The 23,410-nt window shown below is 41.6% G+C and overlaps 1 protein-coding gene across 1 annotated transcript; it reads right to left on the reverse strand.

Moving 5' to 3' along the window:
• Positions 1–1,471: 1,471 nt before the first annotated feature.
• On the reverse strand, positions 1,472–17,959 carry LOC143288489 (uncharacterized). Its single transcript, XM_076597053.1, has 6 exons — positions 17,782–17,959; positions 14,008–14,154; positions 8,906–8,971; positions 7,784–7,981; positions 4,201–4,338; positions 1,472–3,178 (listed from the first exon to the last, which is right to left on the reverse strand). Exons 1-6 carry the CDS (start codon positions 17,935–17,937, stop codon positions 3,038–3,040), a joined length of 846 nt encoding a protein of 281 aa, XP_076453168.1. The 5' UTR covers positions 17,938–17,959; the 3' UTR covers positions 1,472–3,037.
• Positions 17,960–23,410: the final 5,451 nt, after the last annotated feature.

Consider the following 23,410-nt stretch of genomic DNA (forward strand, 5'->3'; position numbering starts at 1 on the left):
AAAGACACTGCTAGATGTTGAGGTTTGCGCAAATGGCTTGAAACAAAATCACAAGTAAATTGCTGTAAAAACCCTCACAGCAAAGAACAACTAACAGAATAGAATAGGTTTTTCTTCTCTCTTTTTTTTTCACTGGGCACAAAACTTTGGTTTGATTATGATTTGGTCTGACCATTTGCTGAATAAACAAGCCAAATGCAGCAAAAAGAGATGACAACTTCCCACTACCCTCTTTATTTTTCTGTTTAACTACCAGTTAGGTGGAAGTCTACTTATGACCTTGTTCTGGGATTCTCTTGCCGATACGTCTCCAGACACTTGACAAGAACTGATCATGCAGGCCTCCACATCACTTAAGGGGGGACATGGCAGTGCAACAGAGACCAAAATGATGATTTTTCATGATAAAATATTTTCATGATAACAAAAAGTGTCTGCATGAACCACGTGGACCACAAACCCAATTTCTCTGATACATTGTTTGGTGGCCATTCTGATTTGTTTCCATAACAACGGGTATTCACAGAAATCTAAGAACACTTTTTTTGTGATCCACAAGTGATGGTACACCTAGTAGACAAAAAAAAGAGATATAGTTGGAGAGGAAAAAAAGTTATTCGACTGTAGTGTCTGGCCTTAAAAGCTACCAAAAGGATGACAACATGCACAAAATACAGGTTGATATGCAATACATGTTGTACAGCCTGCTCTTTCAGCATGTATAGTACTGTTTGCCGTTGAGACCTGGACTGTACAATAAGCTATATTAAAAGAAAAACACAAAAGACTCCAAGATTTCAACACAAAGGAGGCATCTGCTTGATAGCAGTTGTTGGAAAATTGATCCAAAGAAAAGGTATATGGAACGAAAGTGTTGTAAACTGAAGCAGAGAATAGAAACATCAGAAAAATATAATGTTATGCTAACATACAGGAAAATGCTTTTCCATATACTGTGTGTAGCAAAAAAAAAAAAAGATGCCAACACACAGGAAAATGTCTTTCAAAATACTGTGTAGCACAGTCTCCCCACTGCACATAGTTCACTATAATCATAGAACATAAAAGTACTACAACAAAAAACAAAAAAAAATCTTGTTAACAATTTGACTGAATATCATACACATATACCACAATTATACTATTTTGATGACGTAATTTATTTCACAAATTTAGGAAAGGTAATGCTGCAATGTTGATGAATTGCTGATAATGTTTGCAGAGTTGAATGCATGAAAAGAAGTCTGTGCCATTTATCGATGAAAATTGGATTACGAACAACCCATTACCTTTGACCTGTGGTGAACAAAACACCACTGATCTTGTAAAAATAATTCATCATCATGTACCTGTACAGCAACAATGAGTTGGTTTGAGCACTCTAGTGGATGTAGCCTGTTGAACAAAATCAAAAGTAATATATTCCTGAAATCAGTAAAAATACGGTGTTCAATTTTCTTCTTTTTTTAAAAAATGTTACAGTATCACATTGGACTGATACTCCCTCAGCTCAGGAGTCCCATAACAAACCATAATGTTGTGAAGCTGAAAAGTTTCAGCCACAAAATTACCCAAAAAAACATGCTGCCTTTATGAATTTATGAAGGTGAAAAGTGGCGGCAACAAATTCAAACAACAAAGTACATGTTTACATTGTTTGTCTATCTAATTACAATTAGAAGAAAAGAAACATCCTATACTATGGTGAAGGGAAAGCCTCACCAAATTTGTAATCTGTCTCATTAACTATGAAAGGAAGTTAAAACTACTGTCTAGTGGCAAACACCACCTTACAAAGAGAAATCTTAATTTTAATCATGAAAACAGACATGCAGCAGTCCATCACAGTAATTCATATCAGCCATTCACTCCGACCCAGAGATTCTTCAGTTTGCCTAACCAAGGGGCTGAAAGTGATGAAGCCATGATAAAGGACATACTGTAATTCACAATCAGTGAGGCCATACAGTACTGAAGACATATCCCCTGAATTTAAAGCTATGTGTTAGCCACATCTGCTGAAAAAGACGCATCTGATGAGTATATGCTGAAAAAAACAATACATCTGATAAGCTGCATCTGCTGAAAATCAGTCCTACATATTTATTGGCTGGGCAGAATGGCTCTGCCTATCCCATATGCTTCATGACTAATGACATCAGAATCTAGACTGGAATCTGAGTTCAATTCATCAGCTGTTCACTCGACTTTTTCATTTTGTCTCATCCCCTATTCATAGCTCTGTCATCTCTCCCCCTCCCCCCCATTAACTGGTACAGTCTATGCCATTTTGAAGCTTTCAGTTGAATTTTCACTATAGTCAAACTTAACTAAGTTGAAATTAAACTGTTGTCAAACTTTCAGTTGAACTTGTAGTCAAGCTTTCATTTGCATTTTTATTATGGTCACACTTTCTGCTGAACTTGCACTGTAGTCAAACTTTCAGCTGAACTTGCACTGTAGTCAAGCTCTCAGTTAAACTTGCACTGTAGAGCTTTCAGCAAAACTTACATTGTAGTCAAGCTTCAGCTAAACTTGCACTGCAGTCAAGCTTTCAGCTAAACTTGCACGGTGGTCAAACTTTCAGCTTAACTTGCAGTGTGGTCAAGTCCCCATCCCCAAGTCCGAATCCAGTCTGCTAGCAATGATTCCAGTCGCAGCTGACACCTTGCAGATATAAGAAAGATTCCCCATTTTCTTGCAAGCGCTCACTCCCTTCTTTCGATGTCTCATTTTTTACACAAGAAATACAACAAAAAAAGGAGAAGAAAACAGCACTGAAAACTGGCAGAGCCTTAACACTTTTTTCACACATCAGATACACACACAAATCCCACACATCTCCAGAGGAAACCAACAAAATAAGTATGACTTGCGAAATAGCCAACTGTATGTTTAAAAACATGCACACATCTTTAAATGTTAATTTTTCAAAGCCAGGAGAAATAAAAAGGGGGAAGGGAATAACTGCACGGGACAACAGCAGTTTGCTGTGTTGATGAATGATGAAAACTGGGGAAAGCCATTATTGTAGAGCTCAGTCCTTTATCCTGATGCCAACGTAGGCAGGGAAGAAGGGGAGGTACCCCAGACAGGCCATGAAATAGCTGAAAAAGGAGGTGCTTGTCTCCAGCATGATCCACGAGTATGTCCTCAACATCCACATCAGCGACATGATCTGCCAAAAAAACCCAACAACAACAATTGTTTATTTATTAACCCCGCCAAAAGATTCTGCACACTCCACTATAAAGCAGTTATGTACTGGAAGCTTTTAGAAACTGATAACGACGCCTTTTTTTCTCACCATGATGGACAAAACCCAAAAACAAACTCCCAAAAGGGGTCATATAATAACCCTGACAAAATCGGTTGTTTAGAGTGCATGCAGTGTTGTGAAATCACATCATCAAAGGAGGGCAGAAAAGTGGAATGAATCTCAGGCCAGACAGTTAATGGCAGACACTTAGAACTGAAAGCTGTTTCGATCCCTCTTTGCTTTGAGATACGAAATGTGCATTATCTGGGTATTGTGATGTATGATATGTATGAGTGTTGTGTTGTATACGATGGTTTCTGCATGTGTCTGTACATATCTTCATGTTTTTGTTGGACGTCTGTGCAGGGCTATGAATGAAAGTTAAAAAGAAAAATTTTTTCAGTGTTTAAATGCATGTTTTACTAGTTGATATTTACATCGTACAATTCAATTGTACATGCTTTACATGGAAAGGCAATTGATAAAGTGGACTATCATTATTATCATTAACGCTTTTCACCACCATAAGCAACTTTAGTTGACTGGACAGTGCGCTGCCATAGACGACTTTAGTTAACATGAAGGGTCATGTTAACAAGACCGTTTTTCACATTGTAACAAAGCTTGGCGGCTGCAGCCAGTTTCCCACCCGATAAAACATTGACTAACCTTTGCTCCCTGACCCAGTTTGATGTGATCAAGTCCATTGTGTTGTTTTGACATGAACCGAAGCCTGTGACTGAGAGCATTGTATCTAAAAGGAAAGAACTTGGTGGTGAAGGAGTTAAAACTGTTTAGAGAAGTTAGTTCAAAATACATGTACACATACAGCTCTCTATTTCTCACTCTCTTTCTCTCTCTCTATATATATATACTGTCTCTCTCTCTCTCTCCCTCTCATCCGTTGGTCTGACGGGAGCTGTAAATCGTATACAACTTACAGCGATTCTACTTAGAAGCACGGCCTTTTTGTGCTCCTTGGAGCTGAATCTGAACGCCATGTAAGCCAGGGCCGCTGTTCCGAGGTGAACACCAGCTCCCACTTGCATCAGGTGAAGGTGTAAAGCATCTGGTTCTCTCTGCAAGCACAGCATCAGCAATCAACTTACTGACTGACTCATTTATTTTCACCTCATGAGCAAAATGGCATGGGGCATTTTCAGGCTGCATCATTCCAATTCAGTTACTGATCAGTGTGCTGGATTTATGCATCAGTCAGGCATCTGCTTTGTTTCATATATATATATATATACTGAAGACACTGAAGACATTGACAGGACTCACCCCAAGCACAGAAGTAGAGGGGTATCGAAAATGAGGTCACCATGAGAGCAGGGCATGAAAGGCCATAGACTTTGAGACTGTTTTGTTTATATTGATGATGATGGAGGAGGAGGAGGATGACAATATTGCTATGGAGGTCCATTCTGGTTTAGGACTGCATGAAAAGGCTGTACTCTACGCTTCCTGTCATAATGATATCCCGATATTAACCAGGCCCGAGAAATACAGACACTTGCAGTGATGGTCAGGTAATTATAGCAACAAATCCAAAGACGCATCCTTGAAGTGGATGACACTCAACTGTGTGGTCCCAGTCTCCCCATTTAAGCCCACAGCACACTCAACTCTGGGTAGGAGCCGGCCATGGGCTGAAAAACCCACCTCCACTGGGATTCGAACCCGCGTCCTCCCAGCCGTCAGTCCGTGATGCTAACCACTTTGCCACATGCTCTTCTTTAGTTGTTTACGTACAATTAGTTTGTTTCACTATAGCGGCTCTTTTTTTTTTCTTCAGATATGTGCACAGTTTGTTTCACTATAACATAGCTGCTCTTTATGAGTTGTAATCACACACCGAGATGTGAAGAATCAAGCAATCCATCTCTACACGTGTCTATCAGTCATCCTAGCTGCACAACACAGTTCAGCCAAGCATGTGCCACATAATAAATAGCAGAGCACATGGTCCATGCCAGCTTATCTTAGCAAGCTTTCTGGCATGGCTGAGACAGGACATTTGAAGACTTGCACATGGCAGAAAAAAGTATATGGTTGTTATGGTCAGAGTACGTCTGACTTGTGTTTCCCCCCAAAAAAACGAAGCTATTTTCTTTCCATTTTGAATGCCAAAAACAAGGCTAGAAGACTGTGAAATGTGGATAAAAGTGCATGGCCAATCCCACAAACAGCTGAAACCGAAAGGAAAATTCTCTTTGCTTGCCAGGCAGAGGAACAAAGCTTAGTGCCTCAATGGAGAGGTCTGTCTTTACAGTACCAATGAGACAGCTTTCACATTCTGTTCATGTGATCTTTATACCATCTCTACGCCCACCACCCAGTTTATATCACAGACTGACATAACGTCTACAGTTGGGCTACCAGCGAAGTGAGAGCTGTATTATCAATGCAATGGGAAACCATTAACAGCTTAGTCTTTTGTAAAGGACCATGACTCTCAAACTAGGTGGGCCAAAGCCCAATGTCCTAAACCCCTCTTGGCTGAAAGAGTGGGGATGCAACTTGGGCAAGACACTCTCCACTATAATCAAATTCTAGCCCAGATAGTTGGGACAGCAGTTACCTCCTCTGCTGTTATGCTGGTCATAGTCGAACACAACTGACTATCATACATACATATACAGGGTTCGTTACTAACGGGAGCGCTGAGCGGAACGCTCTGAAAAAACAAATTGCGCTCTGGAAAATTCCTTGACTCAGAGCGCTTGCGCTCTTGATTTTGAAAAGACATAAGCATACACTACTGTATCTAAATTGTTATTCCACTGTCCATCACAAACAAGAGTCAAAAGCGCGATCGTTTTGCATTTACCGAAGTTTGAAAGCCGTCTGTTTACGTTTTGTTAGTTCAACCGGAAGTAGGCCTAGTGAATCAGGGGAGGCTATGCAAAAGAGCGCTCTTCAGACTTGAAGAGTAGAAAAGTGGAGAACACGATCGATTTCGCGGCCGTGCAAAATCAAAATGAATTTATGTTTGAGACTTGTTGCTCTATGTTTTTAGTGTGCGCTCTTGGTTTTCAGTTTGCGCTCATCAAAATTCTGAAACTAGAGCGCAGGCGCTCATGTGAAAAAATGTTAATGACGAACCCTGATATACATATACCATCTCAAAAGATATTACACAAATTATTAAGCTGGTTTGCAACAAAAGCAACAGAAGAGTGAATATGGTGAGGAAAAAAATGTACCTATCTTTTTATTTGGGTAAATTGCTAAAACAACGCCCAAGGGAACTGTTCAGGAAGAGAGACGGGAGGAGGAAAGACAGAAAACACAAAACTTGATGAACTGACAACACTACAAAATGGACAGGAAAACCGTTCGCAGAGACCCAAGCTATGACGGGCGCAATAGCCAAACGGTTAAAGCGTTGGACGCTCAATCTGAGGGTCCCAGGTTCGAATCATGGTGACGGTGCCTGGTGGGTGAAGGGTGGAGATTTTTCCGATCTCCCAGGTCAACATATGTGCAGACCTGCCAGTGCCTGAACCCCCCTCGTGTGTATGTGCAAGCAGAAGTTCAAATACGCACGTTAAAGATCCTGTAATCCATGTCAGCGTTCAGTGGGTTATGGAAACAAGAACATACCCAGCATGCACACCCCCGAAAGCGGAGTATGGCTGCCTACATGGCGGGTTAAAAACAGTCCTACACGTAAAAGCCCACTCGCGTGTTAGTTGCAGCCCACGAACACAGAAGAAGACCCAAGCTTTGACACACAACTGACATGTTCTCGATGCTTATAGTTATTGTCCAGCAGACAGCACAGGGACATATCAGGACTGTGAAACCATACAAATGCTCAACCAAGTCAACGCAAAGCACACACCGACCAGGAGGAATCTGGTGAACAGTTTTTCTCTGCGGCGCCCCAGTGACTCTCCACAGAGTTGAAGGAGAAGAAAACTTTTAAAAATCTCAAGGCATTAGGATTACACTACGGTCAGACATCTACTCCTTTTATTTTTATATAGATACTATATATGTGTGTGTAAATAATAAACAAGTGTATCAATCGAACAATAAATCTTTTCTTTCTCAGCCCTAGAAAGAGGCCCATGAGTAAATAAAAAATCAGCAAATTGGGAACAGCATAACAGAACAATAATAAACTTCTTCTTTGTTCATGGGCTGCAACTCCCATGTTCACACTTATGAACATGAGTGGGCTTTTACGTGTATGACCGTTTTTACCCCGCCATGTAGGCAGCCATACTCCATTTTCGGGGGTGTGCATGCTGGGTATGTTCTTGTGTCCAGAACGCTGACACGCACTACAGGATCTTTAACGTGCATTTTTGATCTTCTGCTTGTGTATACACATGAAGGGGGTCCAGGCACATGTGCTGACTTTGAAGATCGGAAAAATCTCTGCCCTTTACCCACCAGGCGCCGTTACCAAGATTCGAACCCCAGACCCTCAGATTGAAAGTCCAACGCTTTAACCACTTGGCTATTGTGCCCGTCAGTGAATCAATAAAAAATAAATTTTCTCTTTCTCACCCCTAGCAACAGGCCCATGAATAAATCAGGAAGCAGCAAATCGGGCAGAGCGTAACAGAGCGCGATGGCCAGGTCCACTTTGAGGAAAAAGTCCACCTTGGTGCTCACGCCTCGCTTGTTGGCCTTGCCTCCCAGGAACAGGTGGTAGGCGTTCACCGCTGTCCACACTGCGTTGCCCAGCACTCCGTAAACCAGATGCTGAAATTGGTAACAAATACATACATACATATATATATATATCTGTGTGTGTGTGTGTGTGTGTGCACGCGCGTGCGCGCATATATAATTATATATATATATACATATAATGTCGAAAAAAAATCCCTGAAATTCTGTATGTGTACACATGTGTCTGTGTACCAGTATTTATATATATATATATATCTATATATATATATATCTCTATACACACACATATATATATCTATATTTTTATAGATACATACATATATATTTCAGTGATTCTGTCACACACACACACACACACACATATATATATATATATATATATATATCACTGAAATTCTCTCTCTCTCTCTCTCTGTGTGTGTGTGTGTGTGTGTGTGAAAATTCAAAGTAAAGTGTGTGTGTGCATGTGTGTTTGTCTGCGTGCAAGTCTGGAAATGAAAGTGTATGTGTGAGCACAAGGAGTGTGTGTATGTGTGTGTGTGTGGGTGGGTGGGGTGATGGGTGGGTGATGTGTAGGTGTATGTGTGAAGTGTGTATGGGTGTGTTGAGGGGGGTGGGGGGGAGTCATTAAACATTTTAAATAAGGAAAAGAATCAGGTTCTGGAAGCTTCACATCCATTAAAAAAAAAAAAAAAAATCACACTTTTTTTTGTGAAGACATCAAAGGAAGTAAAGCAACCACCTGCACGACACATAAATACCAACATGTGTGTGTGCGTGTGTGTGTGTGTTGTGTGTGTGTGTGTGTGTGTGTGTGTGTGTGTGTGTGTGTGTGTGTGTTTTCTACCTCATATACCCACACAATCACTCAAGTACTCACACATGCATGCATGTGTGTGTGCGCGCGCACACACACACACACATACACACACACAAACAGAAACTCACCTCATACTCATACAAAGGGAGAGAAAAAAAGGAATGTGATCTTACCATGGAGTTAAAAATACTGGTGAAAAAATGTCCATAGGCAATGACCAGTGTTGCAAGCCCTGGTCCCTGCACACACAGCTGATGTATGAGCCCAGTACTGATGAAATTGTTTTATTCATTTAAGGTCAGACACTGCAGTCAAATAATGACTTTTTTTTTAATCTCCGATTATATCTCTCTTTTTTTTTTGGTTTTGTTTACTAGGTGTATCATCACTTGTGGATCACAAAAAAAGTGTTCTTAGATTTCTGTGAATACCCGTTGCTATGGAAACAAATCAAAATGGCCGCTAAACAATGTATCAAAGAAATTGGGTTTGTGGTCCATGTGGTGCATGCAGACACTTTTTGTTATGTGGACTTGATACACAATGACATTATCTTCATTTTCATGTGAGATTGTGTTGATCCTTCAATTATTGTACTTTTTATGAATTTTTGAAATTTTGGGTATTGTGAAATCTTTTACAATGGGTAAAAAGATTGGAACTGCTCTGAATTAAAACCCAGAGAATATTTTCATACATACTTGTGACAAAACTTCAATAACATGTCATAAAACAATCATGCAAAGTCTCATGGTTGTAGGTTTACTCATCATTGAGCAAGTCCAAGGTATGTTGTCAAGGCCAGAAACTTGACGACTTGCGTCGAAACTGAACAAAAAAATAATAAATACTCTCGTGATTCAGCAAGCAATCTTTATGGGCAATTTTTTCATTGTTAGACATCTTTACAGTGGAAAAACTTATGCATATGATAGAAGAGATGTTCAAGAATCAAAATCCATCAAAAACCCAAATCACGAATGTTTTTTTTTTTTTTTTTTTTTTTTTTTTTGTCAATACATGTTATTTTAGGTCATATCTCTTTGATTGCACATTAAATCAAGCCAAAGTGTTTTGTTACTTTCATGTTTGTATTAAGCCCGATATGTTTTACTTTTTAGACATCTTAGTTCAACCTCTGCTTTGTTTAAATACAAGTGAACGTCAGACTCGACTGGGATAAGGGACTGTGTGGTGAGTGTGATGAGCCTTTGGATACGCAAATAAGTTCTTGTCTGATAAATCACGATGCACTGCATTGCACTGCATTGTTTTATATTGTATTGTATTGCATTTTATTATTGCAAAAGAAGTTGGTTAACTGTTAACAATATTTAACAGGTTTGATTTTTTATTTCTTCCAGAACAATACAACAACAACACACTCTCCCTAGTACACTAAGTCACCTATCTGCAAATTATTTCTATGCTTTTATTAACAGGTCAGCTGGGCTATGAAAGCCAACTGTAGTCCTATAACACACACTCATAAACACACACACACACAAACCCACGCACAGACACACACACACGCGCGCACGTGCGCACATACACACATATTAATGTCTGTAGTGTCGTGGAGATTAACAGATACAGACTTTGCCATCTACCACTTGCACACAATTTGTCACTCTTGATGCAGCACTACTCCAGCAGTCAATGAAATGTTACTCCCTGTATTGCAACACTGTTTGTCACCCTTGATGCGAAACTACTCCAGCACTCAATGAAATAATACTCCCTGTATTGCAACACTGTCACCCTTGATGTGAAACTACTCCAGCACTCAATGAAATAATACTCCCTGTATTGCAACACTGTTTGTCACCACTGATGCAACAGTACTCCAGCACTCAATGAAATAATACTCTCTGTATTGCAACACTGTCACCCTTGATGCGACACTACTCCAGCACTCAATGAAATAATACTCCCTGTATTGCAACACTGTCACCCTTGATGCGACACTTCTCCAGCACTCAATGAAATAATACTCCCTGTATTGCAACACTGTTTGTCATCCTTGATGCGACACTACTCCAGCACTCAATGAAATAATACTCTCTGTATTGCAACACTGTCACCCTTGATGCGACACTACTCCAGCACTCAATGAAATAATACTCTCTGTATTGCAACACTGTTTGTCATCCTTGATGCGACACTACTCCAGCACTCAATGAAATAATACTCTCTGTATTGCAACACTATCACCCTTGATGCGACACTACTCCAGCACTCAATGAAATAATACTCCCTGTATTGCAACACTGTTTGTCATCCTTGATGCGACACTACTCCAGCACTCATTGAAATAATACTCCCTGTATTGCAGCACTGTTTGTCACCCTTGATGCAACACTACTCCAGCACTCATTGAAATAATACTCCCTGTATTGCAACACTGTCACCCTTGATGAGACACTACTCCAGCACTCAATGAAATAATACTCCCTGTATTGCAACACTGTTTGTCACCCTTGATGAGACACTACTCCAGCACTCAATGAAATAATACTCCCTGTATTGCAGCACTGTTTGTCACCCTTGATGCAGCACTACTCCAGCACTCAATGAAATGTTACTCCCTGTATTGCAGCACTTTTTGTCACCCTTGATGCAACACTACTCCAGCACTCAATGAAATAATACTCTCTGTACTGCAACACTGTCACCCTTGATGCGACACTACTCCAGCACTCAATGAAATAATACTCCCTGTATTGCAGCACTGTTTGTCACCATTGATGCGACACTACTCCAGCACTCAATGAAATAATACTCTCTGTACTGCAACACTGTCACCCTTGATGCGACACTACTCCAGCACTCAATGAAATAATACTCCCTGTATTGCAGCACTGTTTGTCACCCTTGATGCGACACTACTCCAGCACTCAATGAAATAATACTCCCTGTATTGCAACACTGTTTGTCACCCTTGATGCGACACTACTCCAGCACTCAATGAAATAATACTTCCTGTATTGCAGCACTGTCACCCTTGATGCGACACTACTCCAGCACTCAATGAAATAATACTCCCTGTATTGCAACACTGTTTGTCACCCTTGATGCGACACTACTCCAGCACTCAATGAAATAATACTCCCTGTATTGCAGCACTGTTTGTCACCCTTGATGCGACACTACTCCAGCACTCAATCAAATGTTACTCCCTGTATTGCAGCACTGTTTGCAGTGTCTGGTTTAATAACAACAATGGAATCCATTTTCCAACGTTCCTCTTAATTCTGTCTTGACCACCCCCCACACCACTCCCCTCCACCTCCCCTTCTGTTGATGAAAGCACACACACACACACACACACACACACACACACACACACACACCACATACACACACACACACCACACATACACCATACACCCCCCCACACACCCCCACACACCCCCACATCCACACACACACCACACCCCACACGTACACATCAATGAAATAATACTAGTAATCAACACCTGTCCTTGTATGCGAAGTAACTCTGGTCAAACTTAATTAAATTATATATTATTGTAAAATTACTTTACGCTTAGTTGTGACACATCTCACACCAATGCAATAAATCCCTGTAATATGAAACGTTTTTCTACAGAAACCCTTGATGACGACATCACAGACTCAATGTACATATGGCCCCGAATTGACACACTGTTTTGTTCACCCATGCATGGAAACGCTTACAGCTCTCTGTGAAGGAATATACTCCCTGTAGGCAAACTGTTTTTGTCCACCTGGGATTGGCCTTAACCACACCACCTGACATGTACTCCTAAACCTTGCAGAGAGTGGTATGTCACTTGGCAAGTACTCTCACACTCAATGAAATAATATTTAGCAAATCACGCTGTCACCTCTTGCGTCTGATAGTCCCCACTCAAAAATATACTCATAATGCAACATATGGCACCTTTGATGAGTTAACCCACACTATGAAAAATGCTTTGGGAGGTACGTGGATCCCCGAGACAGAACTAACCCGCTGCAAAGAAGCATAACCTGTATGCAACACATGTCACCATGACGCGACACTATCCTTTCGGGAGAAAACAGAATGAAATAATACTTCCCGATTAAAAACATGTTTCACCTTATGCTGAATCTCCAAATCAAATAAATTTTCTCCTGACTTGCATATCTCCTGAAACACTGCTGCAAAAACTTCCCATCAATGAATATACTCACTCCGAGCAGCGCATTGTTTGTTTTTACACTGAAGCAACCACGACTCAGCACTCGTGAACAAAGTTTCTAGTCTGCAGCACTGTTGCACCCTTGATACACTGCGTCCTCAATTAAATAATACTCTTTCAGCATGCATTCAACTCTGCGCAGCTCACTATACAACATCAATGAAATCAACTTCCTCTCTTTATAAATGCACTGCTTGTCCCCAAATGAATAAAACAATGCTCCACACTCAATGATTATCACACACACCAGACACACACACACAAAGCCACACACACACAAACCACACACACACACACACACCACACACACACACCACACACACACGCACACCACACCACACACACACCACAACCAGGCAACAATAATAACAACCTTTAGAATATCATTCCCGTCCCTAAAGAAAGTGAACAAACAAGTGCAATAAAACAACACATAATGATAACAATATAGGAAACAAAGTCAACTCTGTCCTTGCTTGCTGAAGTTGAACTCTGGGTCAAACTTTGATTTTTATTTTATTTTATATATTTTTAAAGTAAAATTATCTTTAGCTGCTTTTAGTTGTAGGCCAGTCTACCACCAAGCACTAAATCACGGCTGTTAAAGTGATATCGTTTTTCATAACAGAGAACTTTGGCCAGTATGTATATGAGCTGACATCACAGACTGACATAAGTTTACAGTTGGGCCAACAGCGAAATTGACAGCTGTTTTTTCAATGGTTTCTCCAATGCAATGGGAAATCGCTTACAGCTTCGGTCTTTGTGAAGGACTATGACTCTCAAACTAGGAGGCAAAACTGCATTGGCTCTTAGTGCTGCAGCCTTGGGGGCTAGTTGGCCTTTGGGAACCATCCCAGCGCCGACTGTCCTAAAACCCTCTTGGCCGAGAGAGTGGGGATGTAACTTGGGCAAGGCACTCTCCACTATGATCAAATTTTAGACCAAATAGTCGGGACAGCAGTTACCTCCTCTGCTGTTCTGATGGTCATAGTCCAAAAATGATTGACTATCATACAACAGAGAACTGTATGAGTTGGCATTTTTATGATGTGTTAACCCACCACTGTGCGAGACAGGAGGAGGGCGGTGGTGGTGGTAGGGTCTGTGGAATCCCTCAGCAGAACAGAAGCAACAGCTGGCATGAGGCAGTAACCGATGTACAAGTTACACAGGTAGCCATGGAACGCGTCCACCTTTATCCCTGTTGTCTGGGGAGGAGAAAAAAAAGGAAAGAAAAAAAAAGGTGAATGAACAATTTATCAACAAATTAAAAACATGTTCACACTTACTGGCTGATTGCAAAATGCAAAATAAAGTTTTCTGTGTCCGTGACCTTGGCAGCGATCTTTCCCTGAAACAGCATGTTGCAAAAACTTGCCAACTAGCCTACTTCAAGCTCAAACAGAGAGCTGCTATTTGTTTGTTTCTTACAGAAGAAGCAACCACGACTCTAGTCTCTTCTTGTGTAACCAAAGTTTCTAGTCTCGACTGTTGCAACTCTGATTTCACTGGCTGTCCTCAATCTATTATTCAACCTCTTCAGTGCATTCAGAACTCTGCTGCTAGGCTCATCTATAAATCATCAAGAAATCAACATTGCACTCTACTTTATAAATTGCACTGGCTTCCAGCTGAACAAAGAATAAAATACAAGTGCTCCTGACTGTGCTTCAAAGTTATCACTGGCTCTGTTCCTCAGTATCAATAGGAACTTTTCCAGATATACATTCCCTCCAGGTCCCTTCAATCCTTTGCTGACACCAGGCTCTTTCAGCTTCCTAATTTCATGTGCAAACATGGCCAACGAGCCTTTTCTTTCTCTGCAGCTAAGCTCTGGAACTCTGTGCCATACTCCCTCCGACACAGGCAGTCCCTACAGTCTTTCAGGTCAGGCCTGAAAACATATATATATCTCTTTACCCATTACCATGATTAAGGCCTATCCCTCCCTACCATTCAAGAATGTGCTTTTTCCATCCAGACCGATTACTTGATTGTGATGTGTGTGCATGAGGACAGAGAGAGGGTGCGTGGGTGCGGATGCCTGTGTGTGTGTGTGTGTGTGTGTGTGTGTGTGTGTGTGTGTGTATGTGTGTGTGTGTGCGTGCGTGCGTGTGCTTGTGTGTGTGTGCATGCGCATGTGTTATGTTACTTGTTATATTTTTTAGTTATAAACTATACCATATTACTTTTTCTTTTATTACATTTTGCTGTTACTGTAAAGCACATTTAAAGGCTGTATATATAAATTTCCATCGTTATCATTATTAACCAGCTGGACCATGGTCACTGGGTACTGTACTGCACCACACTCTATGATTATAATTTTACAGTACTGCACCAATTCTGCATATATTCTATTGCACTCAAGTGTATAGAATATAACTAAAGGTCATGAAAGTGTCACTGTGTACTGTTTTCCTTGTTTCTCATCGCATCCGATTCCTCTGTCAACAGATCCGGACAGTTCTTTTCAGTCTCTCTGCTGTCAGTTTCCTCCCCCTCCCCTCCCTCCACCTCTACTTGCCCTTCTTTTGACACTCACGTAGTACTTGATCAATATTTGATCCTATTTGTCAACTGTGGAGTACAGCCCTGCACAAGGGATTGCAGCTACCCTGAAAACAACTCTTGGCAGCACAGGTCAAGGAATGTAAAACAACCAACCACTCATATCGTTTCCTGGCCTCATTATTTGTATAATTTCCAGTGGATAAACTACCGAGGCAACCATGTATTTGTTCTGTATTGTCCATGTGTTTTGTGTGGCTTATTCAGGATTAAAGAGGTTATGCCAGTCTTGAATAAAAGCTAATTTGTGTTTGCACATTTCTTCTGTCTTTGCTGCTGTGTGCACATGTCAAATGATTGGTATAAGGACAGGCCCGGCGCTTCCTTTTTTGAGGAAGTGTCTGGGTTTGTTCCAATGTACCTTTTATTTACCTGTGTGCTAGCTGAATCCGTAGCGTAAGCATCACTGACTTGAAGTTGTGTGCCTTGTGTAATGGAGAGAGTTACCACCCTTTACTATTTGTTAATCATATCGTTTCCTGGCCTCATTATTTGTATAATAACCGACCACTCCTTCCCACGCTGGCAGGATCACTCTGTTTTCATTCTGCCTCACTGTTCTTTCCTTGCATGATGTGACCGCTCCCACCACTTCCAATCTGGCTGTCTATGTACGGAGACCTCTGTACTGTCGTCTATACAGCTGAATCGACTAAAATGTGAAAAACTCCAACAAGTGTTTTCTCCGGATGTAATGAATAAATTTGTATTTGTATTTCTTTTGATCACAACAGATTTCTCTGTGTGATATTCGGGCTGCTCTCCCGATGGAGAGCGTGTCGCTACACTACAGAGCCACCCATTTGTTTGTATTTTTTTTCCTGCGTGCAGTTTTATTTGTTTTTCCTACTGATGTGGATTTTTCTACAGAATTTTGCCAGGAATACCCCTTTTGTTGCCGAACTCCACATGGTTTGAGGTTGTGGGGGTGGGGTGTAGGGGAGGGCCACAACCCTGCAAAACACACAGTTCATGGCATAAATATAATTTCAACTATTATAGTATTAAGCTAATGATTAAGATAAGGCTGTGTGACTAGTGCTTATCAGGGGTGAACATTGACAGTCTTGCTTTTTCAGCAGTCCATGATGAATGTAAATGGCTAAAGCATCGCTGCATCATCAACTATTGAGATACACTGGCAGACAGTTAAATGTACACTTCCTGGGAATTATGGTTTATTTAAAGCATAAAATCGTTTAGTGTGGAGCATATGAAGATGCAGGAAGGCAATACAATTATCATATACATCTAGGATGAATGAAAATGATGTTGTGTTATCATCACTATCTCATATACAGGAGAATGTGCCAGACTGCAAATGTGTGTGGTCATATAAAGTGTGTGTGCGTGTGTCTGTGAGTGTGTGTGTGTGTGTGTGTGCATGTGTGCGCACGTGCATGCGTGTGTGTGCACACATGTACATATACGAGTCCATTTTGATGGTACTTTTGTGTATATTGTGTATTGTCTTCTGTTGTTTTTTTTCTGTTTTGTTCTTGTTGTTGTTGTTGTCTGCCTCACACACATTAACTAACTGCATGAATTCTATTGAAGTAATATTTACTATAACATAAAATACACATCATACAATGACCATTTAGCTTACAGAACATTTGATCCCAACTCAATAAACTTATTTCCTTCTCTCTCTCTCTCTCTCTCTGTGTGTGTGTGTGTGTGTGTGTGTGTGTGTGTGTGTGTGTGTGTGTGTGTGTGTGTGTGTGTGTGTGTGTGTGTGTACTGTGTACATGCGCATATATCCAGTTTTACATCTTTTCACTCTACCTGATATTAGATGTGTATCAATATTTGTGTGTCGAGAGAAATGATCGATATAGTTTTCAGTTTTGAAAGAGGGAAAGTGAGAGAAAGGAATAGAGAATAAGATTATGAGAAATAGAATGTTTTCTTGTTAAAAACTCTTCTCTCTCACACTTTCTCTCACACATTGACACGCGCGCGCGCACAAACTGACACACGCACGCGCGCACACTCATACGCGACTTACACAAACGCCCACAAAAAAGCAAAAAACAACCACATGCGCGCGATCGAGCGTGTTTTCTAGAAGACGGGGCAGAACCACAATGTTCTGGGTTATAAGCTTAGTCAGGTCTAGAAATGTGGGATACTAAAACAAGAAACTTGCCCTTTTCAAGTCCATGCAGTCATACTGAAAACATAGTTTAGCTCTCGAGCACGCGCAAGTCGCCCGTAAACAATCCATGACACCTGACCCACTTAAAAGTTGGCGGATTTACCTGCATCTCTTGAGACTGCACAGCAAATGGAATGGTGCATGCTCCGAACAGGAATGTGATCGCAGCGTCCACAAGTAGCCATCGTTTGCTGTCGATCCTGCTGGCAAATATTGCGCCAGCGACCATCAAAAACAACAAAATCAGTTCCACCACCATAGCTGTGATGATAATGCTAGTTCGAAACTGGCTTTAATGTCACGGAAGTTGTGGGCCGTGTGACGCTGACTCGATGTATGGTGTTGTGGAATCGTCAAAAGTATGGAAGATGTCGATGATATTAGTTGCGTGGCGCATTGATCGACCATGCTGTATTTATCTACAAACTGGTGATTGTATTAAACATACACAACTAACGATCCAAATCTTGTGCAGTCTATCACTCATGTTTCATTCACTGCGCACACAACAAAAGATCCAAACCTCACTGTGACTCGCGGCAGTGCACTGACGGTGACGACCGCGGCGGCAACTCGGATCCACCTGACTGAATCATGTTTCATTCACTTTAGCATTGGATATAATTTTTATCTTTAATTGGTGCGAAATTAATACGCAGCGGTTAAAGCATGAGCTTATTACAGCAAGTCAGTGGTGGGATGAGATGCCCAGGAAGTAAGTATCAGTATAACCTACCATCGGCTTCAGTCATCCCGGATATCAGTCATTCCGTCCACTGAGTCCGCAGTCCGGGTTGCTTCAACGACAACAGCTGGAATCTGATTTCAGGTTATCAGAGTGCATTGTTTTCCAATTGTGTGGTTGAAATGGCCCGATTACACAGTATAGTTCTGACTGAAGCAAGTCGGCGGCTTGATGAACTCGATGTGACTGACCCTCCCAATGAATTCTCAGTTAATGGAATTTCATTGACCCAAAGAAGAAGCCGTGAAATCCGCACAGCGGCCTGATGCAAAGAATTCAGTGATGGTGAAGCTCGATCAGTGAATCAGTAAGAGAACGCACGTCCGAGATACCAATCAATTTTGACGGCGAAAAATGTAACTGGACTACTGTATATAGTGCGGCTACAAATGTAAGTCGTGGTATCTCTCAACTGCTGCAGCCACTTCTCATTCCCTACCACTAACCCGCATTTCAGTTCAAACAAAGCGGCAAGAAAAAAAAAAAAAATCGAAATCGGAGTCAGTGAACCTGCTCGTACATGTCGATTTTATGAACGTGGGTGTTGCAGACCTGGACCGCTAAACTCGGAAGTAGAACGAATGCGTTGCCTCGTGCGTACTGTTCGTTGGCAAGCCAAAACTGTGTGTCTTTGTTGTGAAACAATGTCCCATTTCTCTCCCAAAGAAAAGGAGCATGACAGGGTCGGCTCGCGCTGACTTTCTTTTCTTTTCTAAGGCTTGTATCGGGTCGATGTTAGTATGAAGACATTGTAGTGTGTAGTTATTGACCAGTCGCAGGAGTATTATATATCAATAATGCGTACAGATGTACGTGTGTGTGTGTGTGTGTGTGTGTACTGATAATGCAATGGCCTGTGTTCATATCGAAATAGACGAGAATCACGTGCTGAGTTAATCATCTCCGTCAATCGCTTTGTCTATGTCCACGTGTGCGTGTGCGTGTGCGTGTGTGTGTGTGTAAAACTGATATGGAAAGAGCGCCCGCCAGCCTGACCGCTTTAATGGCCGGAGGAGGGGGGGATGGGGGGGGGGGGGGGGGGGGGGCGGGGGGGGGGGGGGACTCTGCCCGGCGAACTCACAAAAAGCCACTCCGTCGTTATGATCTAAACCCAGTAAGGTGTGAGGAAGACTGCAGACTGCTACCTTCTTTCTCTCACTACAAAACATCGTATGCTATTTCTAAAATGACACTGATGATTATTCTTTGCTCTTAAAATTGTACATATTATTATCATTGAGACTGCATGTTGAAATTATACCGTCCCCACGTCGACTTTCATCAGTTACCACAACTCCACCTTAAGCAAGCTAGCTACCAGTTCCTTTATAAATTCAAGTTACTTTGCAATGGACAAAATAATCAGTCAACAAGGTTGGCCGACAAGTCTCACTTTTATTGTGGTCCACTATAGTAAGCCCAACTACGCGGAGTACAAAGCAGGCCTTTATTATCGGCCGTACCTATATCATTTTACAAATCAACATGCATGCATATTTCTCTCTTTGTGAACGGAGGTTAGTCAGCCTTTTTGTTGTCCCTGTGTTTATTTATTTATTTATCTATTCATTATTTACTTATTATTTCATGACTGTTTCTTTTTCTTGTTCCTTCTTTCTGTATTTCGCTCTTCCTTTCTTTGGCTTTACAATTTAATTTTCTTTCGAGCGATTTCGGCAGTAACTTATGCAAATATATTTTCTTTATTTTCTATCGATTTCTTCCCTTTCTTTCTTACTTAATTTCTTCTGTAAAATTCATCCTCCCTTCTCTCTTTCTTTCTTCTTTCTTTCTTTCAAGCTATTCAGTAAATGAGCTTGCAGATACATATTCCGGATTTTGTTCTCTTTCATTTTTTTTTCTTTTCTTTCTTCCCTTCTTTCTTTGATTCAAGCGATTAATAGATTAGCGTGCAGATATTTTTCCCTTCCTTCCTTCCTTCAAGCCATTCAGTAAAACAGCGTTCAAATACATTTCCCCTTTCTTTCTTTCTCAGTCTCTTTCTCTATTTATATCTGTCAAACCATTCAAAGAATGAAGGGTGCAGACCTATATTTTTCCATTCTTTTTTTTTCATTCCCTCTCTCTCCTTATTTTTCTTCTTCTTCTTTTCTTCTTTCTGTCAAGCCATTCAGTGAATTAGCGTGCACACACGGACCTGTATTTCTTTCTTTCTTTTTTTCTTTTCCATTCTTTTCTTTTCCTCTTCCTTTCTTATTCTTCAAATCAAGCCATTCAATACATTAGCGTGCAAGCATCCTTCTTTCATTCTATTTATTCCCCCCTCCTCTCACCCCCCCCCCCCCCCCTTTTCATTTTATTTTACATTTCTGTATACTTCTTGTGGAGTGATGGCCTAGAGGTAACGCGTCCGCCTAGGAAGCGAGAGAATCTGAGCGCGCTGGTTCGAATCACGGCTCAGCCGCCGATATTTTCTCCCCCTCTACTAGACCTTGAGTGGTGGTCTGGACGCTAGTCATTCAGATGAGACGATAAACCGAGGTCCCATGTGCACGTAAAAGATCCCACGGCAACAAAAGGGTTGTTCCTGGCAAAATTCTGTAGAAAAATCCACTTTGACAGGAAAAACAAATAAAACTGCACGTAAAACAAAAAAAAGAAAAAAAAGAAGAAAAAAAAAGGGGTGACGCTGTAGTGTAGCGACGCGCTCTCCCTTGGGAGAGCAGCCCGAATTTCACACAGAGAAATCTGTTGTGATAAAAAGAAATACAAATACAAATACAAATAAATGGGCTGTCAAGCCTTTCAATATGAACATCTTTCTTTCTCTCATTTCTTCGTGCCTGCACGACGGTCTCTGTCTTCTCTGTCTCTCATCTGTCTCTGTCTCTCTCTCTCTGGTCTGTCTGTCTCTCTCCTCTGTCTCTCTCTTCTGTCTTCTTTGTTCTGTCTGTCTATCTCTCTTCTTTGTCTCTGTCTCTGCCCCTCTTTTCTAACATCCGTGTCGGGGTACACCAATACAACATCAGTGCCACCCGAAGAAACACGGCAACGCATTTACACTAATAACAGTGGTGCCAAGGTTTGGAGGGTGCCTCCCGTCCATTAATTTTCAACTCTAAGCTGGGATTCAGCTGCCTAATTTGGCGACAACCGGCAACCCAAGGTGTTTTCTTTCAAGGGGATGTCAGTATATCTTCCCAACACTGGATTGATGTCTTTTGTCTCTGCCTCTCTTTGTCTCGGTCTGTCTCACTGTGTGTCTCTCGCTGTTTCTCGCTGGCTCTCTTCGTCTGTGTGTGTGTGTGTGTGTGTGTGTGTGTGTGTATGCACGCGCGCTCTTTTATTGCGTTTGGTTTGCCGGGTGCTTTTGCATGTTTGCTGGCAGTCTCGTTTTAGGCTTGAGTTGGAGTGAGGAACGGAGACAGAGAGAGACAGACAATAGGAAAGTTGAGTAAACGACCGATAGCACGCACTCACAAACATCCTCGAAAACGTGCGCGCACGCGCGCGCCTGTGCGTGCGCGCGTGTGTGTGTGTACGCGCGCGCAGACACACACACACACGCGCGCGCGCGCGCGCCGGCACGAGGGCACGCGGATACACTGACACACAGGCACACTGGCACCGCACTGAATAATGCAATCGCTGTTTTTATGGCTTTTTTTTTTTTTATTATGACATTGCTGTTCCACTGGTGTATCTCTTGCAGACCTGCTCTATCAGTGTCACGTTGACTCCATACGCTTGTCACGAGACCTAACTAGTAACCCCCACTCAACCCAGCACTAACACCCCGACAACACAAACACAGACTATAACAGAATTCCATACTCAGTGGAGCAAACAATGCACAGAGTTTAATTGTCGGAAAACAACAAAGCACACAGTTACAAAGACTGACAAGTTATTAACTAAAGGGTAATGGAATGGCACAAAACGTGGAAATAACCACAATCTTTAAAGTATTGGCCAGTGGTCTCAAGAGTGAATAAATTAACCTCTGGAAGGAAAACAAACGATTTAGTACACGAGTGAGTGTATGTGAGGGTGTGAATGTGTGTGTAAACGGTGACGCGGAAACAAGCACAAAGTTGACGATGAAGGTAAGGAGGTAGCTGACGATGATGAACAAGTAGTGACGACGACGAAGTCGAAGAACAGTAAGTGACGACGACGAAGAACAGACGTAGACGACCGCAAGCACTGAGAGAACCGAGCCCAAGGGCCAGAGAACACTGGCGATGTAAGGCAGCGGCAGGCGGCAGCAGCCAACGGAGGCCTAGACCACGGAAGTCAAAGGCTGGCAGTGGGATTCCAGGGAAGACAGTGGACGGTCAGTGGAAGACACGGAAAGTGGTAACGCTGAAAGCACTGTATATAGTCTATATATTATCCACTGGTTGGATTCACTTTTGGACCCCCCCAATTAAACAATATAAGTGTACCTAGCCCAGAATTCATAAAAAAATCGAATCTTACAAAATTTCCGTTTAACCCATCTCTGCTCAACACATAGGCTATAGAACATTGCAATTTTAATAAGTTTAAAAGGCTGACAACGAAGCCACACCTAAGAGCAAAGATATAACGGAAAAGGATAAGGGGGTAATTCGGAATATTCTAGCTTATGTATGACATACAATGCGACTTATAACACACACACAATGATATATACATAATGCTCATCACTGAGGGAAAACTGAATATATCGAGATTTTATGGTTGAACCCCTTCAATACACATGAATAATCGTGTCATTACATTCAAATAAAATTTAAAATAATAATAATAATAATGGTATTTATATAGCGCTAATCTTGTGCATAGACAAATCTAAGCGCTTTCGCACCAGTCATTCTCACGCACGCATAACCCTAAAACTGGAGAAACTGAAGACAAAGAAGAGGCAGGGAAGGGAGGCTATTTTGGGAAGAGGTGGGTTTTAAGGTCAGACTTGAAAGAGCTGAGTGTGGAGACTTGACGAAGCGAAAGAGGAAGTTCATTCCAATTGCGAGGTCCAGAG

This window comes from Babylonia areolata, chromosome 12 (genome assembly GCF_041734735.1).
Source record: "Babylonia areolata isolate BAREFJ2019XMU chromosome 12, ASM4173473v1, whole genome shotgun sequence".
Lineage (NCBI taxonomy): Eukaryota > Metazoa > Mollusca > Gastropoda > Neogastropoda > Buccinidae > Babylonia > Babylonia areolata.

Bases quoted from the DNA above. Each gene is read 5' to 3' on its own strand.
- LOC143288489 (XM_076597053.1), bottom strand. From the start codon at position 17,937: ATGGTGGTGGAACTGATTTTGTTGTTTTTGATGGTCGCTGGCGCAATA. The intron at 8,972-14,007 runs GTGGGTTAACAC...CTGTGTGTGCAG, and splicing joins TCCTCCTGTCTCGCACAGTG to GGACCAGGGCTTGCAACACT. The intron at 3,179-4,200 runs GTAAGTTGTATA...TTTTTTTGGCAG, and splicing joins TGCTTCTAAGTAGAATCGCT to ATCATGTCGCTGATGTGGAT.